The 23,184-nt window shown below is 41.5% G+C and overlaps 2 protein-coding genes across 6 annotated transcripts in view; one reads left to right on the forward strand and one right to left on the reverse strand.

The window, feature by feature from the left end:
• Nucleotides 1-4,302, forward strand: part of TIPIN (TIMELESS interacting protein) — a 34,929-nt gene extending 30,627 nt beyond the window's left edge. Inside the window, exon 8 of one of the 2 annotated variants that reach the window (XM_056571678.1) lies at nucleotides 3,675-4,302. In XM_056571678.1, coding sequence (XP_056427653.1) covers nucleotides 3,675-3,883 — 209 coding nt within the window. In that variant the 3' untranslated portion in view covers nucleotides 3,884-4,302. The remainder of the gene's footprint in view (nucleotides 1-3,674) is intronic. The other variant, XM_056571677.1, reaches the window with a different exon arrangement.
• Nucleotides 4,303-8,560: 4,258 nt separating this feature from the next.
• The window catches only part of DIS3L (DIS3 like exosome 3'-5' exoribonuclease), a 59,980-nt gene continuing 45,356 nt past the window's right edge, over nucleotides 8,561-23,184 (reverse strand). For all 4 annotated transcript variants that reach the window (XM_056571683.1, XM_056571682.1, XM_056571681.1 and 1 more), the window contains 6 exons: nucleotides 17,416-17,943; nucleotides 15,871-16,025; nucleotides 15,188-15,354; nucleotides 14,292-14,437; nucleotides 11,374-11,545; nucleotides 8,561-9,199 (listed from right to left, as the gene is read on the reverse strand). In XM_056571683.1, the coding sequence (XP_056427658.1) occupies nucleotides 8,894-9,199; nucleotides 11,374-11,545; nucleotides 14,292-14,437; nucleotides 15,188-15,354; nucleotides 15,871-16,025; nucleotides 17,416-17,943 (1,474 nt within the window). In that variant the 3' untranslated portion in view covers nucleotides 8,561-8,893. The remainder of the gene's footprint in view (nucleotides 9,200-11,373; nucleotides 11,546-14,291; nucleotides 14,438-15,187; nucleotides 15,355-15,870; nucleotides 16,026-17,415; nucleotides 17,944-23,184) is intronic.

The raw sequence follows: 23,184 nt of genomic DNA on the forward strand, positions 1-23,184 counted from the left end.
GAAATGTGCTCCCTACTCTTCACTGTGCCTTTTTTTTCCTTAAAGGAGTACTCTAGTGCAGAGTATTCCTGCTCAGTCCTGCCCGGGCTGCAAAATAAATGAAAATGAACCGTCACTCACCTCCCTGGGTTCCCGCAGAGCGTCACTACAGCTGATCGGTCCTCCGGTCCATCTTCTTCATACTTCCGGGTGTAACGAAGCGTCACATGGCGCTCAGCCTATCGCCGGCCGAGGCTGAACATCGCGGCGGCCGGTGATAGGCTGAGCGCCATGTGACGTTTCGTTACACCCGGAAGTATGAAGGAGATGCACCGGAGGACTGCATATGTTTGCCATAAAACTATAGCAAATTTTCCAGTATATGAGACTTGGTCATTTTTTATGTATCTATTTATTTTTCAATAAAATGATCCAATATCACATCTGTGAGGGGCAAAGTATGGGAACCTTTAGGATTGGTAGGTAATAGGAAGGTGAAATTAGAGTTGGATGTTTTCAATGAATGTGTTGACAATGAGTGAGATATCATAAGTCTGATCTTCACAATATGTTTGTAGAAGTGTATCATGGAACAAGCACAGTAGATTTTAATATCATTCGTACCCTCCATAGGAGCGCTCAACCAACAATGATCACACCAAGATGTACAGTATAATAGTCCGCAAGGTCACAAAGGAACACTAGGTAACCTGTAAGATACTAAAGACCTTTGTAACATGAGATCATGTTAAAGGAGCTGTTTAGGGTCTATTCACACGTACAGTATTCTGCGCAGATTTGATGCGCAGGATTTCAAGCTGTGTTCAGTTAACATTGAAATCTGCAGCAGAAAATCCTGCGCATCAAATCTGCACAGAATACTGTACGTGTGAATAGACCATTATGAAGTAAAATGTATTCCCTTTGCACAGTATCTCCGAAACGGGGCCTACCTGAACAATAGAAATGTTGTGGAAGGGCCCTGAAGTTAGTTTATGGGAGAAAACCCATGAACGTAAGAGTGGAAGCTGTTTTGTACTGAAGAATGGTCTTATGATGATTACTCCAATGTGGCAGACTAACCAACAATAAGTGGAACGGTTTATCGTATTTATCGGCGTATAACACGCACTTTTAAAACTTAAATTAAAGGCAAAAAGCCTGCCTGCGTGTTATACGCCAATAAATCTTCTGGTCACTGATTTAAAGTATTAGCAGCACAGCCGTGGCCACTTTAAATCAATGACCAGCGGCATCTCCTCCCCGCTCTGGAAAACTGTCACTTGTTTTCTCCCGCACTATACACAGGTACTGGTGTATAGTGCGGGAGACGCTGATTAAAATGAGCCCTACCTTGTCCAGATCTATGCCGCCGTTCTTCCGCAATTGTAGTTTTATCTGTTGAAATCTTCCTGTAACTGGCACGGGCAGGGCTTCGGCGCTTAACTGGCACTGACGTCAGCGCCACTTATGAATATTCATCCCCCCTCCCTCCAGTTCTCCCTCTTTGCCGCTCCTAACTGGAGAGAGGGGGGGCTAAATATTCGTAAGTGGCGCTGACGTCAGTGCCAGTTAAGCGCCGAAGCCCGAACTCTGACTAGCTGCGGTTACAGGAAATGAAAAGTGACGTCCCTGATGCCGCGCAGAGAAGCCGGGAGAAGACGTCACTCATCTGCTTCACTGACCGCAGCCCGCAAGACAGCCGAAGCGCAGACAAGTAAGGAAAATAAAAAAAACTATGAAAAGCAGGGAAAAGGGGGGAATGATGAGGGAGGGGAAGAATAGCATAAGTTGGAGGAACATGATGGGGGGATGATGAGACAGGGGGGAATGATGGGGACATGATGAGACAGGTTGGGGAGGGATGATGAGACAGGGTGGGGGATGAAGGGACAGGGGGAATGATGATGGGGGGCATGATGAGACAGGGTGGGGGATGATGAGATGGGGGGGATGATGAGACATGTGGAAATGATGATGGGGGCATGATGAGACACAGGGAAATTATGAGGGGGGAATGATGGGGGACATGATGAGACAGGGTGGGGGATGAAGAGACGAGGAAATGATGGTGGGGGGAGGCACTAAATGCTTAATGTCTGTATGGCTAGTGGTGGTCTATGACAGGGGGAGATGATGAGACATGGGGGGTTGGCAATGAGAGGGGGAAATGTGGCACAGGGACTGATAAAAGGGAAGGAATGATGTGGCACTGGAGGGGACAGGACCAAACTGAGGTGCAGAAGAAAACAAAGTTGGGGGGGGGGGGGGGGGGGGATGATGTGGCATTTAGTCATTAATTTTACATTTTATTTTTCTTAACTTACATTTCCCTGTTAAAATGGGGGTTCTGCACAAGGGGGTAAGAGATACTGAAAGCAAAGGGTCACATCATTTTGACACTCACTGATGTGATATTGAATCATTTTCCTTAAATAAATTTGACACTTGTGTGATTTCGATCTATTTGTATGGTAGGCCCTCTATCAATGTGCAATTTAGTCTGTGTCACATTCATTGTTCTTGTGTTATGTATTTTAACCCTTATGAATCATTAATAATTATTGCAGTAATATAGAACGTTCTGAAGGTTTCACAAATGTTCCAGTACCACTGTATACTAACTGTGAATCTGCTTATCAAGAATATCTTGCCCACTGGATAGGGCATAGGTTCCCCTCAATGGAAGGTCAATCATAAAAAAAAAAAAAAAGTTGCTGTTAAATTTGTTTTTGGTAAGGTGTTTCCTTTTAAATAGACCTGTGAATAAACTATTTAGAAAAAATAAAACTTTGTAATATACTTTCATACTTTCCCTTCTTCATACCTGTTGCTTCTTGTTCAGAATCGTAATGCTGCCACGGACAACATTTTGAGGGAGATTTATCAAAACCTGTCAAGTAGAAAAGTTGCTGAGTTGCCCATAGCAACCAAACGGATCGCTTCTTTCATTGTTAAAAACTGTATAAAAAGAAAGGAAAAAGAGACCTGGGTGCGCCCCTAGTGAAGTCCGTCAGAAATGTGCAGGCAGGATAAAATAACAGTGGCCCTTACCAAATGGTGTTGCGGTGAGGACACAACACCTACAGTAGCTTGTGGAGAGAGTATGTCCAATGAGTGGCCACAGAACCGATTCGGTTCGGGAGTCATCAAGTCCGGTACGGTAAATGTTCAGAGAAGTAAAAAGTTTCCCTGTAGTCTGGCGCATCAATCAGACTCTTTACCTATATCTTGAGCCCAATTGGTGATTTTCCTGCAACTTTGACCAATCTGAACCAGTCACCAAGGGACTTGCACATCAGGCGGGACCTGGGTATCCTTGATTTATTTCCAGACGTTGTGATTCATTTAGTGTAGATATCAATTGACTTTATTCATACAAACGACAATTTTCAACCCTGTACTAGGGTCTCCATCGGGTTAGTTGATGAAGACCTTAGTCCATGGTCAACACGCGTCATTTGTATGAATAAATTCAATTGATATCTAAACTCCAGTCTGACTGACTCGCCAGGTATGGGCAACTCAGCAACTTTTCCTTTGGTCAGATTTTGATCTCCCCCTATAACTACAATGCTGTCATCAGTCAGCATTAGGACATTGTAAGCATCTAGGATTCTACCTCGATGTGTTGGGATTCTGTAAAAACGTGCATGATGAAACAAATGTTTACTTTTCTTTTTGTATTGCTTCAGCATTGGATTCTACACCATCTCAGTCCCAGTCTACAGATCCAGATGATATTCCTGATTTTGATGCAGATTTGTTGGAGGAAGTAGATAGAGCAGTTGAGCGAAGCAGCCAGCCACAAGAGCCTTCAACTAGTCCTGAAGAAGAAGGTTCTACAGCACAGAGTGAGCTCTTCAATGAAAGGCTTGATGACTCCAATGAGGCTGGAGATTAATGGCTAATTGTATAGATTACCTGTTAAAATATTATTCCATGTTTGTAATAAAGTGTTCTATTTTACCAAGATGATGTATTGTGCTGGGACTACAGCATAAAGTGCTCAAGTGATCTGTGTTATATATGTTAATAAACTATTTTCAATTGAGGGCTGTGTTCACATGTTGCCGTTTTGTCACATTTTCTGACATTGCAACAAATCTGCAGTATTTTGTCACAATTTAATAAAATCTGGGCAAAACTGTGACTATCGCACCAAAGTCCCACTAGGCTCTACATCCATCCTGTTCAGACTACAAGTATGGTTTAGCCTGTCCGAAACGTATTTGCCACAGTGTTTCTCTTGCCTCTCATAGGGCTGGGCGGTATACTGGTTCATACCGAATACTGCCATTTTTGTGCTGCACGATATGAATTTTAACCCATACCACAATACCGGTTTGGCATTTCCCCCTCGGGAATGAATGAATGAATCAGCCCAGCGCTGCACTGTCCCCACATCGGGGAACTAATCCTATGTGACCCGCGAGCGCTGTTCTGCCATGGCCCCCCCCCCCCACCCCCAAAATTATTAGCCCAGCGCTGTCCCCATCAGGGTACTACTCGCATGTCATCCGCATGCGCTGCCCTCCTCGTCCTGTTTGTTGCGGCCGTCGGTGCTGGTACTCTATACCAGTGGTCTCTAACCTGCGGACCTCCAGATGTTGCAAAACTACAACCCCCAGCATGCCTGGACAGCCGTTGGCTGTCCGGTTATGCAGGGAGTTGTAGTTTTGCAACATCTGGAGGTCCGCAGTTTGGAGACCACTGCTCCATACTGTGCAGTATCCCTATGCCTGGGCTGCAAAAAATAAACAAAAACTTTAACTCGCCTCCCGTTGGTCCGGTACCGGCCTTTGTTTCCTGGGGACGGGAACGTCTGACAGCAGTCAGCCTATCACCGGCCGCAGCGATGTTCCGCCTCGGCCGGTGATAGGCTGAGCTCACTGTCATGTAAGAAGCCGGCTCCTTACATGACAGTGGGCTCAGCCTATCACCGGCCGAGGCGGAACATCGCTGCGGCCGGTGATAGGCTGACTGCTATCACCGGCCGCAGCGATGTTCCGCCTCGGCCGGTGATAGGCTGAGCTCACTGTCATGTAAGAAGCCGGCTCCTTACATGACAGTGGGCTCAGCCTATCACTGGCCGAGGCGGAACATCGCTGGGGCCGGTGATAGGCTGAAAGCTCTCCGATGTTCCCGTCCTCAGATAATATGGGGGGCGCGCTAGGAAATACTGTGGAGCCGCCAAAAGTTAAAAAATTACCGTCATACACACATTTGGTCATACCGCCCAGCCTCTCATCTTGTAGAATTTTTGTATCTTGCATCAACAAATGTATTTGAAAGATACGCAATACATTGGATTTTACTTACTGGCGTAATGGGACTTGTGTATTTACTAAAGTGGATATTTGCTTTTTCTTCTGTGACTATTCCACAACATGTGAACGCAGACTAAGGCAGGTATTCGCACAAGACCACACTCAGGTTTGTCCCAGTCTTCAGACCCTGTTACATTTTGTGGCCTCGTGATAAAACAAAAAAAATCTCCCATCAATCCACACTTAATGGGTAAGACTTATGAAAACTGTGTAAAGGAAAAGGGGTGCAGCAGTCACCCATAACTAATCAAATGCTTATTTCATTTTCTTTTAGAGGCCTTTTTGAATATATATAAATCTGGTTGCTATAAGCAACTGCACCGCTAACCTTATGAGAATGTAAAAAAATACAGGAGTCACAAGAGCAAGCTCCCTGATACGGCCGGGTAATCTTCAGTTAAATTTATTTACGTAATAAAATAAAAACATTTTAGATGGTAAATAACCCAATCCCTTAGATTGACCAATATGAGGATGGTGATAAATACCTTTTGAAAAATTTAATGCCAATAAATTTTACTACAGTTTCACTTTGTCATTGGAAGAATTCTTTTGGAGCAGTGCCAGCACTTTAACACTCTTTGGGGGAGATTTATCAAAACCTGTACAGAGGAAAAGTTGACCAGTTGCCCATAGCAACCAATCAGATCGCTTCTTTCATTTTTGGAAAGGCCTCTGAAAGAGAGCTCATTGGTTGCTTTGCGCAACTGGTCAAATTTTACTATGCACAAGTTTTGATAAATCTTCCTTTATTCTCTGTGCATACATCGACGGGCCCCTTGGCTGATTATTAGTTGGGAACACAGTCTTAGTGGCTTGCAGGTTACTCCCCACTCTACCCCTAAAGGGGTGATAGGCTATACCCAAAGTACTCTCAGCTGAGTTCACTTGCTTCTGGGGACTTTACCTGTGTTGGTTCATACAGTATTAGACAAGGTAATGTCCTTTTTATCTGGCTTAAAAATCCAATGGTCACTCTGGCTGAGCTCCGAAGATGTGTGGAAATGGGAGAAACTGGGTTTTATGACAGAATGGCCAGAAAGAAGCCTCCCTCAGTAAAAGTATACACAGAAACGGGGGCTCAACCACAATATAGAAAACTGGGTGCAATATATCAGGGTAGAATATATCTACAACTATACCCAAGGAAAGCAGCCACTGAACACAGTTCACACCACTGTTAGCCATTAAATCACATGATTTTATTATCAAATACAACAACATATGGTCCCTCAGTAAAAGGACACATGAAAGCCACCTGGAGTTTTTATAAAAGCACCTAACTTGAGAAACAAATCCCAAGTCTTGATGAAACAAAGATTTAATTCTGTGGCCTCAAATCTAAGCGTCATATCTGGAGGAAACCAGCCATTGCTTATCACCTGCCCAATACCATCCATACAGTAAAGCATAGTGGTGACCGCATCATACTGTGGGGGTGTTTTTGGAGGGTGGGACAGGGAGACTGGTCTGGGTTAAGGGAAAGGTGATTGAAGCAAAGTACACAAATATTCTTAATGAAAAACCTGATCCAAAGTATACTGGACAGGGGCTGGAGGGCAAACAAACAACACCGGGCCTTGAGTAGCAGCCCATCTGATAATCTGTCAGCTCCACACCATATACAGAGTGGCACCTAGCAGACGGGTGTTAAGGTGATCTGACAGAATATTTAGTGCAGTAAACGTTTAAAATCATCTGTTTTGTTGCCAACTGAAGCGTCAGACAATGCTGAGCCACAGCAGAATGTCCTCCTTCGGATTGTGTGAGCCTCTTAAGGGTGTGTTCCCACCTGGCGTATACACAGTGGCAGCTGCGGGAAATACGCTGCGTATTCCTTGCTCACTATACACACAGGGCTTTCCAGCAGCAGCCCTATGTGTGTAGTGAGTTTTGGAGGAGGAGTCATGCGTCAGGCACACGGCTCCACCACCAAAACTCAGTACATGCATAGGGCTGCCGCCGGTAAGCCCTGTGTGTATAGTGAGTGAGGAATACGCAGCATATTTCCCGCTGCTGCCGTAAATTTGGGAAGGTGGGAACGCGACCTAAAGGATAAAGATCAAGGGTAGGAATAACAAATCTGATTTCTTCAACAACAAAAAAAGTCACCACTCCTTTCCTCAGGTTGTGTGTTTTATTGCAGCTCAGTTCCAATGAGGTGTATGGAGCCAATTTGTACCACCACACACGATAGGTGGGGTGCTTTTTTTTTTTTTTTTTTTTTTTTTAAGTAGAAATTAGCTCTGTTTATCAATTCCTGGATAACCTTTTTAAAGATATGCACACAGCTGAAAGGCATGCTCGCCCATGAATGCCTTCCTCTACAGGCCTGGTCATTCACAGAGTTGTCCCTAAGCCTCTCCTGAGTGGCCTGGCTAAACCCTCACTTGAACCCAGTAGAACATCACTGGAGAGATCTAAAAATTGCTTCCAATGGTGGTCCCCATCCCAACTAATAGAGCTTGAGAGGATCTGCAGAGAATAATGGTAAAAAAAATCCCCAAATCCAGACGATTGTGTCATCATTCCCAAGAAGACTGGAGGCTGTGATCGCTTTTTTTTTTGCTTTTCAATAAATAAGCAAAGTTTTCTAAGATCTGGTTTCACTTTTGCTGTTATACGGTATTGGGTACAGAATGATTGGGGGGGGGGGGGGGGACCTGCATGCATGTTTCCCAAGCATGGAGCCTCCAGCTGTTGAAAAACTAGGGAAACACTGGTCTATGTAGAGGACAGGAGCTTCTTCAGGGTCCTGCAGTACACGCAGTGTCCTAAAAAAGTATCATGGAGTCGCCCTTACCTGGTGTCCAAAGTAGCAGCTAACCCTGGTACAGGTAAAGTGTACAGAACATGTAATACCTCCCTGTACTGTAGGAGGCGCTACCAGACATCAGTCAGTACATAAACTTCAGTAATACAGGTGTTTTACCAGTAAAATGCCCATTCTGTTTGGTCAGTTCTTCCAGCCATTGACATGTCTATCACAGATCTGGACTGTCTGTACATTGTATGTTGAGTCTGGTTTCAACTTACAATGGTCCAGAAAAGACCATTGTATGTTGAGGCCATTGTAAGTTGAGGGATCACTGTACAGTTATACCCTAAAAACCTGCTCACAAGTCAGCTTTTTTGTGAAGTTTGGCAATAATTCAAGTCTATTACTGTGCCTTTAAAAAAAAAAAAAAAAATTTGAAACAATATTCTAAAATAAAATTCACAGGATAAAAAAAAAATTGTTTATTAATTTAACAATTTTTTTTATACAAAAATATTCTGTCTTGTTAGGAAATAAAACAATGTACAAAGCAAATGTGCTAAAATTCCCATTAAGTTTGCTTAACAGGTTTCAGAGCAAAAATAACTGATCATAAAACCCGTAAGAGAGAGAAATTGAGGATATGCAAGTTACATACATAAAAACTCTTAAATAATTAAAGCTGCCATATTAAGACTTCCCCAACCAAGATACTAAAAAGATTTGCACATTGTGTTAAAATGCTTCATGTACATTTGTTCTCACATTCAGGCAGTGACAGGATAAAGGGCAGTGACCTCCCTTTATTGGACAGGATGATGGCAGATTATTGTCCGGATACATCAAGAAGTGCCAGCTCGTGAACTTCCTGCAGCAGTGCATACAGGCTGTTTCCTTGTGTTTGCTGGTATTCCTGGTACTGCTTGCCAGCTCTGTTCTCCGCAACGTCTTCATCCTTTGCCAGCTGAGCTTCTATTGCCGTACGAGTGACTTCTCTGACCAGATCGTTCCTGGCGTGGTTAGTGCTAGATATCGAGCGTTGCTCTTCCGGAGTTACATGGGGTTTATTTCTGATTATCTCCAATCGGATGCTGTTTGTATGAAAACGATATGTCTGTACCCGAATTCTTACCTAGTACAGATTGAAATTGAATTAACAAGAATCGCTTGTGAATACAGATCATGTTTGTACAGAATACATAAAATCGGGTAGTATAAAAGTGCACATCCCAAAAAGGGTAATGAAGGGTAATGTCCTGGTAATGACAACGGTAGATAGGAGTCGCCACTTGTCTCTTGTGATCAAGGAAAATAAAGGGGTCCTGGCACTCACGTTATGCTTCAAGCACCTCTGCGCTTATTCATAAAGCATCTTTAAGGCAAAGTTGCGACACTACGTGTCGCAACTTTGCCTTAAAGATGCTTTATGAATAAACACAGAGGTCCTTGAAGCATAACGTGAGTGCCAGGACCCCTTTATGTTCCCTGGTAATGACAACTGCCGCTGCCAGCCCAGTGATGTGCAGCAGATACTGCGGCACATTGGCAATTGTAACCATACATAAATTTGAATTATTAGTAATGTCATTAAAGCACCAACCTTGCCTATGGAGCCGTATAATATAAATACTTTGGAACAATAAAGATAATACGCTGTCTTACTCAGACCCATATTAGACCAATAAGAGTCTTTTTTCACTGCACTTGCAATGTACATTGAGCCCAATGGAGTCCAAACAAACATACCTGTTCAGCCTCCATATAGCTACATTTGATTTATGCTCTGGGAGCTTTTCCAACACATACACCAAAAGGACAGTGCAAACCTCTCCCTCCTGAACCAATGCTGATGTTGTGTTGGATAGTTATTTTTATATAAGGGGTTATCCACCATAAAGGTGACTTTAGTACTTACCTGCCAGACAATAATGAACATGCTGAGGAATTATCCGTGCTTGTCTTGGAGCTAAATGGCTGTGTTCTGAGTCCGCCATTACGCTGAGGCTATTTTTTTGTGAAATGGCTATTTCCTGCTGGAGTTCCCTCCCTCCAACAAGTACCAGGATCCCTTGTTTGTAAGTGTGAGGTCACTTTTCTTCCTCCCACACATCAGCCACCCCACCCATTGCAGCACACCTGAGCTGCCTTGCATGCCGTGCTGTGCTCAAAACTACAATTCCCTGCAGCCCTTTGGAGAATGATCTCCCTCCCACTCATCCGTCGTTCCCCCCATTAAAAACTCAGGCTCCTTTTCATCACGTGACTAGTGATGTAATGTCTCGGTCTGCACTGCAACCTGGGAAAAGCTGAGACAACACTAATTTTGTATGCTGCTTAAAATGAACTTCGGGGCAAAGATCACATAAGAATTGCGAGAACAGCCATCAAACACAGGTACAGAAACTAGATTATAAACTACACTAACCTTACAGCCCCCACAGTCAAATAAAAAAAATCCCAGAATAACCCTTTAAGATAATCCCACAAAACATCTCATAGGGGTCCTATTACATAGGTTGACAGAGGTTGTCTACAAGTACTAATCTCATCTAAAGAGCCTATTATTAGGCCTGTTTTTTGTGCGGGAAGGGACAATTGCTGGATCATTTGTGTGATCATGTGCTTCCATCATTTGTCTTTTGTTACATGGAGAGATGTGCGGCCATTGTGTGATTGTATTTTTAGCTGTTTACCTGCTCAGCCAATAATCACCCTATGTAATAGGGCCTTAAAGCGGTACTCCGGTGGAAATTTTTTTTTAATTTTTTTTTTTTTAAATCAACTGGTGCCAAAAAGTTAAACAGATTTGTAAACTACCTCTATTAAAAAAATCTTAATCCTTCCAGTACTTATTAACGGCTGTATACTAAAGAGGAAATTCTTTTCTTTTTGGATTTATTTTCTGTCTGACAACATTGCTCTCTGCTGACACCTCTGTCCCTTTCAGGAACTGTCCAGAGGAGGAGAAAATCTACAAAGCAAACATATTCTGCTCTGGACAGTTCTTAAATGGACAGAGAGGACAGAAAATAAATCCAAAAAGAAAATAATTTCCTCTGTAGTATACAGCAGCTGATAGATCTTAATAGAAGTAATTGACAAATCTGTTTATCTTTTTGGCACCAGTTGATTTATAAAAAAATTTTTTTCCACCGGAGTACCCCTTTAAGAAGAATTTTATCCACAATGGAGGTTAAAAGTACAGTATTTTATGTTCTTTTTTTTTAAACCTAGTGCGCCACATAACAAGACAGTGTAATAATAGAAAAAGTGATTGGATGTGCTAAGGAAAACCGATTTACTTACAGTCACATGGTCAAATAAACAGAATGTAGTTTCCTTTGTCCCCTCTGTTATTACTGTGATTCGGTCAGGGAGGCGCTGCAAAGATCCAGTTGTCCATTTAAAACAATCATTGGCAAAAGATAAAACAAGGCCTTCAGTGTTCTTAAGATATGCTGGCCCTTTAATGCCATACCTGTGTCAATACACACAAAAACATTGCATTGTTATTAGTTATATATATATATATATATATATATATATATATATATATATATATATATATATATATATATATATAAATAAAAGAGAAGGCCAGACTCACGGACTCATCAATGCCCAGCCTAAACCCTTGGAACCCTTTGAAAGCTGAATTTTTTCACAGGTGTTTTTAGGATGTAGACGAGGAATAAGATTTTTCGAAATTCAACCCTTAAAGGGGTACTCCGGTGAAAACCTTTTTTCTTTTAAATCAACTGGTGGCAGAAAGTTAAACATATTTGTAAATTACTTCTATTAAACAATCTTAATCCTTCCTGTACTTATTAGCTGCTGAATACTACAGAGGAAATTCTTTTCTTTTTGGAATGCTCTTTGATGACATCATGAGCACAGTTCTCTCTGCTGACATTATTATAATAATAATGCTTTATTTATTGTTGTCCTTAGTGGGATTTGAACCCAAGTCCCCAGCACTGCAAGGCAGCAGTGCTAACCACTGAGCCACCATGCTGCCCTTAGCAAACATCTGCTATGCATCTGCTATGCACGGTTGCTAAAATGGACAGAGATGTCAGCAGAGAGCACTGTGCTCGTGATGTCATCAGTGTTCCAAAAAGAAAGGAATTTCCTCTGCAGCACTCAGCAGCTAATAAGTACTGGAAGGATTAAGATTTTTTAATAGAAGTAATTTACATATATGTTTAACTTTCTGCCACCAGTTGATTTAAAAGAAAAAAGGTTTTCACCGGAGTACCCCTTTATGGGGGTGAAAAAGGGGTTGAAAGTTTGTATAGAAGTCCGTCATTTTTGAAGCTAGAAGCATGAAACTTTGTTTCTAGGCTAACAATTAGAGATAAAGAAACACATGTTTAAACATTTTCTAAAATTCCACCCCTGAAGTCTGTATGAATTAACCCCACGCCGCAGAACGCCGGGTATACCCGGCGCTGAGCCACGGGAGGGTTATGAAGCGAGCTCAGGAGCTGAGCTTGCATCATACGCGCACGGTCCTGGCTGCTATCAGCAGCTAATGCCCGGCATTAACTCTTTAGACGCGGCGATCAAAGTTGAAAGAATTTGGGTTGTTTGGATGCCTGTAGACTTTACCCAGAGCGGCCTAATTACTATAGGATCATAAAAAATTTATCCATGTTACCCCAAATTTAACGCAACCGAAGCCGCGGGCAAAAGCTAGTTCTCTTAGAATAGAGAGAAAATAGTGAACGTTTACAGTAGTGATTCCCAACCAGGGTGCCTCCAGCTGTTGCAAAACTACACCTCCCTGCATGCCCGGACAGCCAAAGGCTGTCCGGGTATGCTGGGAGTTTTAGTTTTGCAACAGCTGGAGGCACCCTGGTTGGGAAACACCAATCTACAGCATTGATTTCTCTTTACACACATGTAACTCATTGTTAACTCATAAGTGTAACACCTAGCCCATATGTTAGGCTATAACTTATTGTCATCGATGATAGCACTGTTCACTGAGCGGAGCGTTACTAAGCTTCCCCTGACTCCTAAAAGGCCAATCTGCATCTATCACGTGAACTATAACCAGTCTCAAATATCCACCCCAAAAGGATACCCTTTTTTCCACAAAACTGGACAGAGTCAAACAGCATAGGTATAGGTATCCCACTGACATGGGGAATGTCAATGGCCCAGATTTGTCAATCTGTCCGAGACAAAATTGCAACCAATCACAGCTCAGCTTTCCTTTCATAAAATGAGCCAATTGGTTGCTATCTAAACAACAACAGAAAATGCCCCAGATGGAGGGGGAGGGTACAACAATATACCAACACTTGTGCCCAGTGGGCACTGACACCCTCAATTTCCCTCCACCATAAAACTTAACTCTTATTTCATTCACCTTACTATGTACAGAAGTAGAGGATTAAAAACACATCCATTATCCACTGGTTTGAATGCTCTGTCCGCCCTGTAAATCCAGTTATGAGTACTGAATAATGTCCTTTTATTCCAAGGATCAATATATTTATTTATTAGTATTCAGGGAAAGGATATTCAGTGCTGCAAAAACACCACTGACTAATGGCAATAGCCTATGAGAAAATGCCCCTGCAGTGTGCACTTCACTTGTTATTCTACCAGTTTAGGAGAGAGATGCAGTTAAAATCTATCTTCTCTGCTACATCCTACGTGTTTCGCCACTTGCGTGGCTTTCTAAAGGATGGCAAGATAACAGACTAAGAGTCCATGTGCCAAACGGGGTTTATAAACCATCTGGTTCCGACGTCACCAAACAATCAATGTCAATTGCAAATGACGTCCCACCAATCGGTATCCTCCATCCATCGATTAATACATTCACGTCCAATCCTCATTGTTTTCTCACCTCCTCATTACTAGATTAATGCAGGAACGGAGTCTGAGTTTGAGTTTTTCCTGATTCTTTACGGAATGAGGAAATGAGAAAACAATGAGGATTGGACGTGAATGTTGCAAAACTTCAACTCCCAGCATTCCTGGTAAGCCGTTGGCTGTCCAGGCATGCTGGGAGTTGAAGTTTTCAAACATCTGGAGGGCCACAGTTACGGCCACTGATTTACACCGTCTTATAGGGCTATTTGCATTTTTGTCGCAATTACCCCCTGGTTTACAGCAAAACTTTTCCATTTTGTGGTAGCCTTCTAACAAAATGCAACTTTACAAAGTGGAAATGGCAGTATTAGATATTAAGCTAGAAATACATTTACCTGGGTATGAACAGAAGGACTCCGTTGGTGCGGATGGAATATATTATGGCATCACAAATGCAGCGCTGGTCACTCTCCGGGTCTTTATCTAAGAAGAACATGCACTGGAAAAGCTCTGTAGACTCTTTCTGGCAATGCTGCGCAGCCTGTAATGTAAGGGAATGGCAAGTTGAGCTGCTGCCTTTTAGTCAAGGGGTTGATTAAAAATATCTTATCCCCTATCCCCTGTTAATTTTGCGCAGCTCTGCTGTGGTGGGAACAGATCTACCACATACACTTTTTCTAGACATTTGTGAGGCAGTGAAGTAGACACTTTCCCGGGTCCTGAATTTGGCAGGTTAGGTGTTTTTATTTATTTTCACAGAGCTGCCGGGACATTTTTACTTGCATTTTAGATGCTACAAACAAATTTGATTGTGGTGTCTAAGGGGTTAAAGCCGGGCATCACCGTGATCGGTGATGTCTGGCATTAGAGATGGGTCCTGGTGGCAGATAGCCCAGCTAGGACCCGCGCTCAGCTCCTGAGCGTGTGTCATAGAAGGGGAGTGGGACGATGTCGTCCACAAGAGGTTAAAGGTTGAACTGCAAAAGGTAGAAGTGATTCTTATGCCTACTGGTAGGTGGTGTAGCTTTGCGCCTAAAAAAGTACCTTTGTCAAAAGTCCCTATTTTGTGCACAAAAGTGGCAAATGATAAATATGTGACCACTGCATGGTCAAAAAGAAAAGGTTCTACGGGTAGGCAAAAAGAGTGAAACTGTCTATATCAAAAGGAGCATAAAAGTCGCTAAATATGCTGCTTGCGCCTGAACTGCGCCAAAACATAAACAAAAAAATGTTCTAAAAGCAATGATAAATCTCCTCCAAAATGCAGCCAAATAATGCCAAAATTTCTTACCCTGTTGCGATTATTGATATGACGACACAGCTCCTCCAAGTCCTTGTTTCCAAGATGATGATCTTTTTGACCATTGTTGATAGCAGCAAGAAGAAGCCGGTGCACTATTATATCAGCATAACGTCGGATAGGGGAAGTGAAGTGCGTGTATTTATCCAGCGCTAAACCTGAAAGCCAAATACAAAAAGTTATACCAAAACGCCAAGTATCACCTATCATAGGCAATTCTACATTAAAAATGAACAGGTCATAAAATGCCACATAGTGTAACTAATCGCAATGCCACGTAGGTGATAGAAGCAGCTATATAGGAAGGGTTTATTTTAGGCACAAATTACACCAGAATTCTGATGCATTTGCAAATAGTGAATCCAAACTAATTTTGGCTGGTTAGTACATAGTCAACACTACATTTTAAATGTAGGGGTGACTACCATCTTTACTATCATTTGCCAGCTTACTGTGCAGTGCTCGATGTAGAGACAACACTTCTCCAATAGCAAGATCTCTATAGAGGACCAGGCAGGGTATGATGGGAGAGGAGCTCAGAAGTCTGCAGAAGTGTAAATGCAAAGCTTTGCTTTTTCAGATTTGTATTTAAAAATATATATGCATAGCTTCTGATATGTGGTGCTCAGAAAATGTGATAAAAGTACAAGCATTTCTCAGACCAAAGCACTTACCATAGTGATAGAATTCATCCTCCGTATAGGAGCCTGTAGAGAAATACTGAGCATTGGACATGGCCTGTGTTGCCATTGCTCGCAATAGCCGATTCACCAAAGGGTCAGATGGGTCATTTGCTTTATCCAAAGAATCAGCCAAAGTCTTGTTTGTGCTGGGAAAGTTAATATAAAAAAGTAGAAATGTGATACACTGGATACATTAAACCTATATGACAGCTGAGTAAAATAACAAATCTCACTTCCCACAGTAGTCAAATTTGTCTGGAGGATGGTGGTCTACAAAAAAAAAACAAGACACATGGAAATCCACATAGAACAAAGAAGTCATGGCTACAGTCAGTCAGTCATGTGGTCTGACATCCCTTACCTGTGCAGAGCAAGGTGAGCTTCAGCATCAGACTTAGGACCCTATTACGTGGCCTGGTCCCGCACAAATAACAAGCTCGGTCTTGTAGATTGGTGCTAGTTTACAGAGTCTTTACATAGCTCAAGTGTCAGGCAGGGAGAGCTCCATGAACATTTGTCATTGACCACACATCCCCCATTACACAAGGAGATGGGTGGACAATGGCCAATGATTTGATGAGACATCAGAACAACCCAGTTGGCTGCTTGCTGGTCCTAATACAATGGGCGATATCGGCCCGTGTAATAGGGCCTTAAAGGGGTATTCCGGCCTTAGAAATCTTATCCCCTATCCATCACACCCCCTCCCATAGAAATGAATGGAGGGGGCGTGACGTCACGGAATGCCACGGGATGCACCAAGATTGCAGGGGTCCCAGCAGCAGGACCCCTGCAATCAGACGTCTTTCCCCTATACAACAAATTATCTAGACCCATAAAACTATTATTTGAGATGTGTGGTTGACCAGTACTCAGAAAGCCCCCCCCCCCCACTCAAATCCCCATAGCCTCTTTTAACCTCCTTTCTATTAACACCAGTGGTCTCAATCGGTGGCCCTCCAAATGTTGCAAAACTTCAACTCCCAGCATGCCCAGACAGCCAACGGCTTGGAGTTGGGAGTTGATGTTTTGCAACATCTACAGGGCCAAAATTTTAGACCATTAATTGACACCATCTTATAGGGCTATTTGCATTTTTGTCACAATTACCCCTGGTTTACAGCAACACTTTTCTATTTTGTGGATATAAATAACCCTGTGACTTGTCATATCTTCCCCTTCCAGATACTGAAGGGCAGCTGTGGTCTCCCCCCCAAGAGCCTTACCCTTTTATCAACAAATATCCTGCTATGCAGAGACCCTCACTAGGCTGGCCTTGTTTTTTAAGCCTACTCTCTTCAAGTGGCTGTGTAAGCAGAACCCTTCACCCAAGGGACTTAAAACTGTTATATATGTCCTTACGACACTCCCTCCGGATACCTTGGTATTTAAGCATAAGTTGATCTGATCTCTACAACAGACTAAAAGATATTTTCCGCATGGAGTACCCTACTGCATCAGCTCAGAACAGTAAACAAAAAACGCACACAGACTAATACAAAATAAAGCATATATCTAGCCAAGTACTGAACTTACCGTGTATCAATGGAATATCCTTTAGCCTGAGCACTCTCTTTAAGCTCCTTGAAGAACTCCTGTCGTGGTGGTGGGTGAAGTCGGAGTAATGCCTGCTGTGGGTAGCTCTCAAAAATCTTCTTGGCCACCCAGTGATTGGCCAGGATCATACATTCTGCTATAGTCTCGTGAACCTGCAATGGCTGCTTCGGTATCAGGTCGTCAATGTTGTGTTCGTCCCCCAACTGAACTCGTATTTCCACTCCTTCCAACTCCAGTGCACCATGCATATCCCTCCGTGACCTGACAGCCTGAGCGACCTCAGTGAGTTTACGTATTGCCCAAAGGAGACGATCCAGCTGAACAGAGTCCTGTGAGAGTGGCTTCAGCTCTGGCTCAGTGCTGAGTGGCTCAAGATCCCCATCCAGCAGCTGTTGAGCCACCTCATAACTTAGCTTGTAGGAAGATCGGATGATGGTCCGTCCATACCACACTCTGCGGATTTCATATGTCGTACTCTCCAACTCCCACATTACACTCACGGCATACCTGGATGGAAGAAAATGTAAATTTTACTTGCAAAAACACAGAAAATGGGAACATAAACCATGCCCAAAGAACATTTTAGAAATTAGAATAATTATCTGATAAATAATGAAGCTAGGATTTTATGAAGTGGTATTAGTGAGTACTAGTAATATCTCTAGAGCTCCTCACAATCCGGATCTATTACACCTCAGCTGATGGTCAATAATCCAGGTAACATGCAATGAGGAAGATATAAAACAATGTACATAAAAAGCAGGAGGTAGAAGATTTTCTAAGAGGTAGAAAGGGGGGAAAGTTATATAGAGAAAGAGACAGGTAAGTAGGGAAGATAAAGAGAATAAACATGAAGTATCTGCTCAGCTCCAGCTCCTCGAGGTCCATCCACCGCCTCAGACCACTCTCAGGAATTCCACATATTTATCCAACTAGCACCACAATGGCCCTCATTTACTAAGAAAATCGGGTTGTAAGTCTATCTTGCTTTCTTACCCGACTGCTTTTTTCCCCTGGTATTTATTATTATGTCGCATCCTGTTTGTCGCATGTGGGTTTTGTAGGTTTTGGTTTCCAACTCCTCTGAGCTGTCGGGAAAAAATCCCCAACAATTCAACAAATTCGGGTTGGAAACCTTAATAAATACGTGGGAAAGCTCAGAAATGTCGGGTAACGCCCCTTTTTCGGGTTTGGGAGAATCCATATCGGGTCTGTCGGGAAAAAATGTTGCATAGTGTCGCAGACTGGCGCACGATGTCTGCGACATGGCGCAGACAAAGATGCGACAAAAAAACCCGACAAAAGAGGTCGGGTTTAGAATAGTAAATGAGGGCCAATGTCTGGAAAGCATCCAGTCTGTTTTCTATCTATGCTTAATGTCCCTGACGTGTGGCCTTCCCTGGATACTCACAGAGCCGACCTGAGAAAATCTGGACTTTACAACATCTTGATCTATGCAGATTACCATATTGTAACCTGGTCTTGTTAATATGTAATGACCTTTGTTTATTATTCTACATACTTATATTTTCTTTGCTGTCAAATATCTGTTGTAAAGAAAAATTCTTTAAAGGGTACCTTTCATGAAAAAAACTCTTGATATATTATAGATTAATGTATGCAGAATAACTTTCCAATAGCATGTTATTAAAAAATATGCTTCTTTCTATTTAATTTTCCACATTGAAAAAATGACTACTAGGGGTCTCCCTACCAGTCCTAGGGAGACCCCTAGATTTCAGACTCATGCTGAAGTCCTAAATCTCAAACCGCAGCCAGGACACAGACAAGCTCAGCACTGCTCCCTGGAAAATTAAATAGAAAGACACATATTTTTTAATAACATGCTATTGGAAAGTTATTCTGCATACATTAATCTATAAACATATCAAAAGTTTTTATTTGGATGAAAGGTACCCTTTAATAAAAAAACTGTTGAAAAAAAAACCCCCAAAAATGTAATATCATTTTTGTGTACATTTAACATATACCTTTTATATTCTTGAAAAAGGATGCTAAAAATCTAATTCTGCTCTATGCCATACAGCAGCATTTAAAAATGTTTTTTTTCCTGTATACAATAGCGTAGTTTTGTATATATTAAAATTAAATGTAATGAAACAGTAACAGTGAAACAAACACAAAACGCAGTATGAACCTAGCCTTAGTGTAAATAAAGTTACATTTTACAAATAGCAAACACTTTGTATTATACAGTGTAGTGTGTTACCAATAGATGGAACACTTTTCGCTGCTCTAATTAACACAGACATCATAGGCCCGGCCAATATAATTATTATATCGATTGTTCAGAAACTGCAGCTAGAACACGGTTATTGTCTTATATTCTATACAGGTCACAGTTCACATTTAGGACTTTAGGTGGTGCTGTGGATATTGTAAAGGAAAAGTACTGTCCTGTATAACATTAAAATAAGTCAAATTATTGGTCCATTATCATAGCCATAAATGTAAACTGGCAAAAAAACACACATTTATTCTATATATATCTCAAGAAGGCAAGCATTTGTAACTAAGATTAGTTTCTATTCTCAAGGTATATACTTACTATACGTGGAATGGATCACTGGGTTTTTAATAAAAGTATACATTGGTTAAATTAAAAGCTATTGAAAAAGGGGTCTCCCCGAAACGCGTCTAGCCCTGAACCTACTTCACACAGACCACCTCTGGAACTATTACCCACTACCAACATTGGCAACAGCTGGAACCCCCCATTGCCGGGAACACTGTTCAAGACGTGCGCACGCTGCTGCACATACAAGCATCACCTGCATCCACTCACCAACCTGCCTGTTTGCCGTGATTCCATCCGTAAGACCGAGCAATCATCTGTGTCCCACCGGAGGAGGCGCGGGACACACCGCGCAGACACATCTATTGTGCCGGCTGCCCAGCCGAGCCAGCCTGCGACGAGGAGCCCAGCACACCAGGGGCTACCATCCCGGCCAAAACGGAGTGGTGAGTGGTGCAGTAGCACCAACAATCATTACTTGCTACAGTATCTCTGGATCCAAACTTGGTACAATATTTCCTGGATTACAACACCTATTGCTACTGTTATTCTAAGATTGCCGATAATACAGATCAGATAACAGAAACGGCTGCACTTGACCAAATATAATCCAAGTTATACAGAGGTGGCTGCTATAAACTATTATTTTATATTATTATATTATTTTATCTTACATCATTGTTTTAATACTATTTTGTTTTTCATTACTGGTCTCTAGCAAGGGTACTGATGAGACCATTTATGTAACTAATTAATCAATAAACATTTTTTGGTAATCTATACAACTAGTCTGCACATTCTATTCAATTACACATATATCCCATTTTAACCACTATATACTTTTATTAAAAACCCAGTGATCCATTCCACGTACAGTAAGTATATACCTTAAGGTCTGCAACTCTTTTTCTTTTATTGTGTTCACTTTTTACACGTGGGGTTACCTTGGCATACACTTCATTCAAAATATTAGTGTGAGCCCCCCAACTCCTCTTTTTATTATATAGTTTCTATTCTACCAAGGTAACAATAGGAATACAGTACTTTTTGGCATATTAGCATTATGGCTATGGCAGACACACTGTCATTTCCACTATTCCTTTATTTGTAATCACCTGGAAAATTCAAAACATAGTTGGGATTTTAATTTTTTTACAGCACAACACCTATAGAGCCAATTGGGGTTTAATCAATACATTTAGTGTCACTTTTTTGCTGTAGCAGCACCAGATTTGCTAAAGACGTGGCACACGTTATTGGCACCAAATATTCAGATATTTTTCACATGATTTTTACTTTATTATGGCCTTGTTCACCATTTTTTTTTATTTTCTTAAAGGGACATGGCCTTGTGTTTTGTGCATTTTCCCCTAGATATTCCAAGATTTATCTCCACTTTTTGGCGCACAAGTGTCTCTGGGAGTTTTACTTGTGTTAACTGCGCCACCCTACAATGTGGATTAAATTTTTTTTTTAAATGTAAATCAAAAAATCTTTTTCCTTTTTTTAGTTAAATGTAAATTCATGTTCCTTATTAGGCTGCCACACAGTTTAACCTCAAACAAAAAAGCTATGACAAAAAGCTATGACAGAGATTTGAGCTATCAGTGACCACTGTGAGGAACATAGCGAAACACCCAGTTATTTATAAATGAAAATCATGGAAATTGTCAGGGGTGATAACTTTATTACAAAAAATACATTTTTTAAATAGTTTATTTAACCCCTAAGGACACCGCCCATTTTTTTTCTTTTGTTTGCATTTTTGTTTTTCCTCCTCCTCCCTTCTAAGAGCCATAATTCGTATTTTTCCTTCCCCTTGTTTTTTGCCTGACCAATTATACTTTGTAATGACATAACTCATTTTACCATAATATGTATGGCAGAACCAAAAAAAAAATATTATTTGTGTGTGAAAAGTGAAAATAAAACCACAATATTGCAAATTTTGGAAGGTTTTGTTTGTTTTCACACTGTACACTTTACGGTAAAAATTACATATTTTTTATATTTATTCCGTGGGTCAATACAATTAAAACGATACCCATGTTTAGATACTTTGCCATTATTGTACTGGTTTGAAAAATAAAAATTCTACAAAAAAGTATACTTAAAATTACTCTATTTTGACCTCCTATAACTTTCTAATTTTTAAGTATACTTGGCTGTAGGAAGGCTAATATTTAGCGCCGTGATCTGTAGTTTTTATCGGTACCACTTTTGCAAATATGTGACTTTTTTTTTCTTCTTTTTTTTCTTTTTTTAATGATGTGACACTTTTTTACATTTAGGGCGTTAACAGCACAGGACCATTGACATTATATTTTGATAGTTCGGACATTTACGCACAAGCTGATACAGCAGAGAAAGCAGGTGAGGGGAACCTCAGTCCACCATCTTGAATTATGGACTGCGGTCCTGCCGTGGGCGATCAGATCAGCCATTAGAACAACCACATTGTCGCAGATCCCATGATCAGCATCTGATGGATTAATGGCGGATATCAGCACAGTGACTGATGTCCGCCATTACCTCGCTGATAGCAGCCAGGACCTGACGTGCATAAATAGAGCACAGTTCCTGTGCTCGCTTTATGTATAGGATGTGAATGTACATTCTGGTGCATTAAGTACCAGGACGTACATTTATGTCCTATGTCCTATGTAAGGATTAAAGTTTTCAAAACATTTTCCATAAATATATAAAAATAAACAATATAAAAAAAACATACACTGGAATCTCAATGGTACCAAATCCAAGCAAGTTCACATTGCAAGAAGCAAAAAGATTGCTATGGATAACAATAACCCTGTGCCACATAAAGATGTAGCCCAAGAAATATATGTTGCTCTATTAACAGTCCCTATTACGTCACTATGCCGCTACTAGGAATAGAACAAGACCAATAATAGGAAGAGCAATCAACATAATATATGAGGAAAACAGCCAGTGTCTCTACAGGGTAGACCCATAAAATGATCATTGAAACCCACAGAATCCAGCATCTACAAAACAGACAAAAGTAGGCCAAAAAGACAACAAAAGACAAAAGTAAGCAGTAAAAACGAAAAAGAGGAAAAAAGAGAAACGGCAAGCTCCCGTCCACAACCACCCCCTATTGCGACCCCTACAGTTCCAAAAAATATGGGGGAGCATACCCAAATACTCCCGACACCGCAAACAAAGTGGAAAGAACCGGGGTGTGGTACCAA

Source organism: Hyla sarda, chromosome 4 (genome assembly GCF_029499605.1).
Source record: "Hyla sarda isolate aHylSar1 chromosome 4, aHylSar1.hap1, whole genome shotgun sequence".
NCBI lineage: Eukaryota > Metazoa > Chordata > Amphibia > Anura > Hylidae > Hyla > Hyla sarda.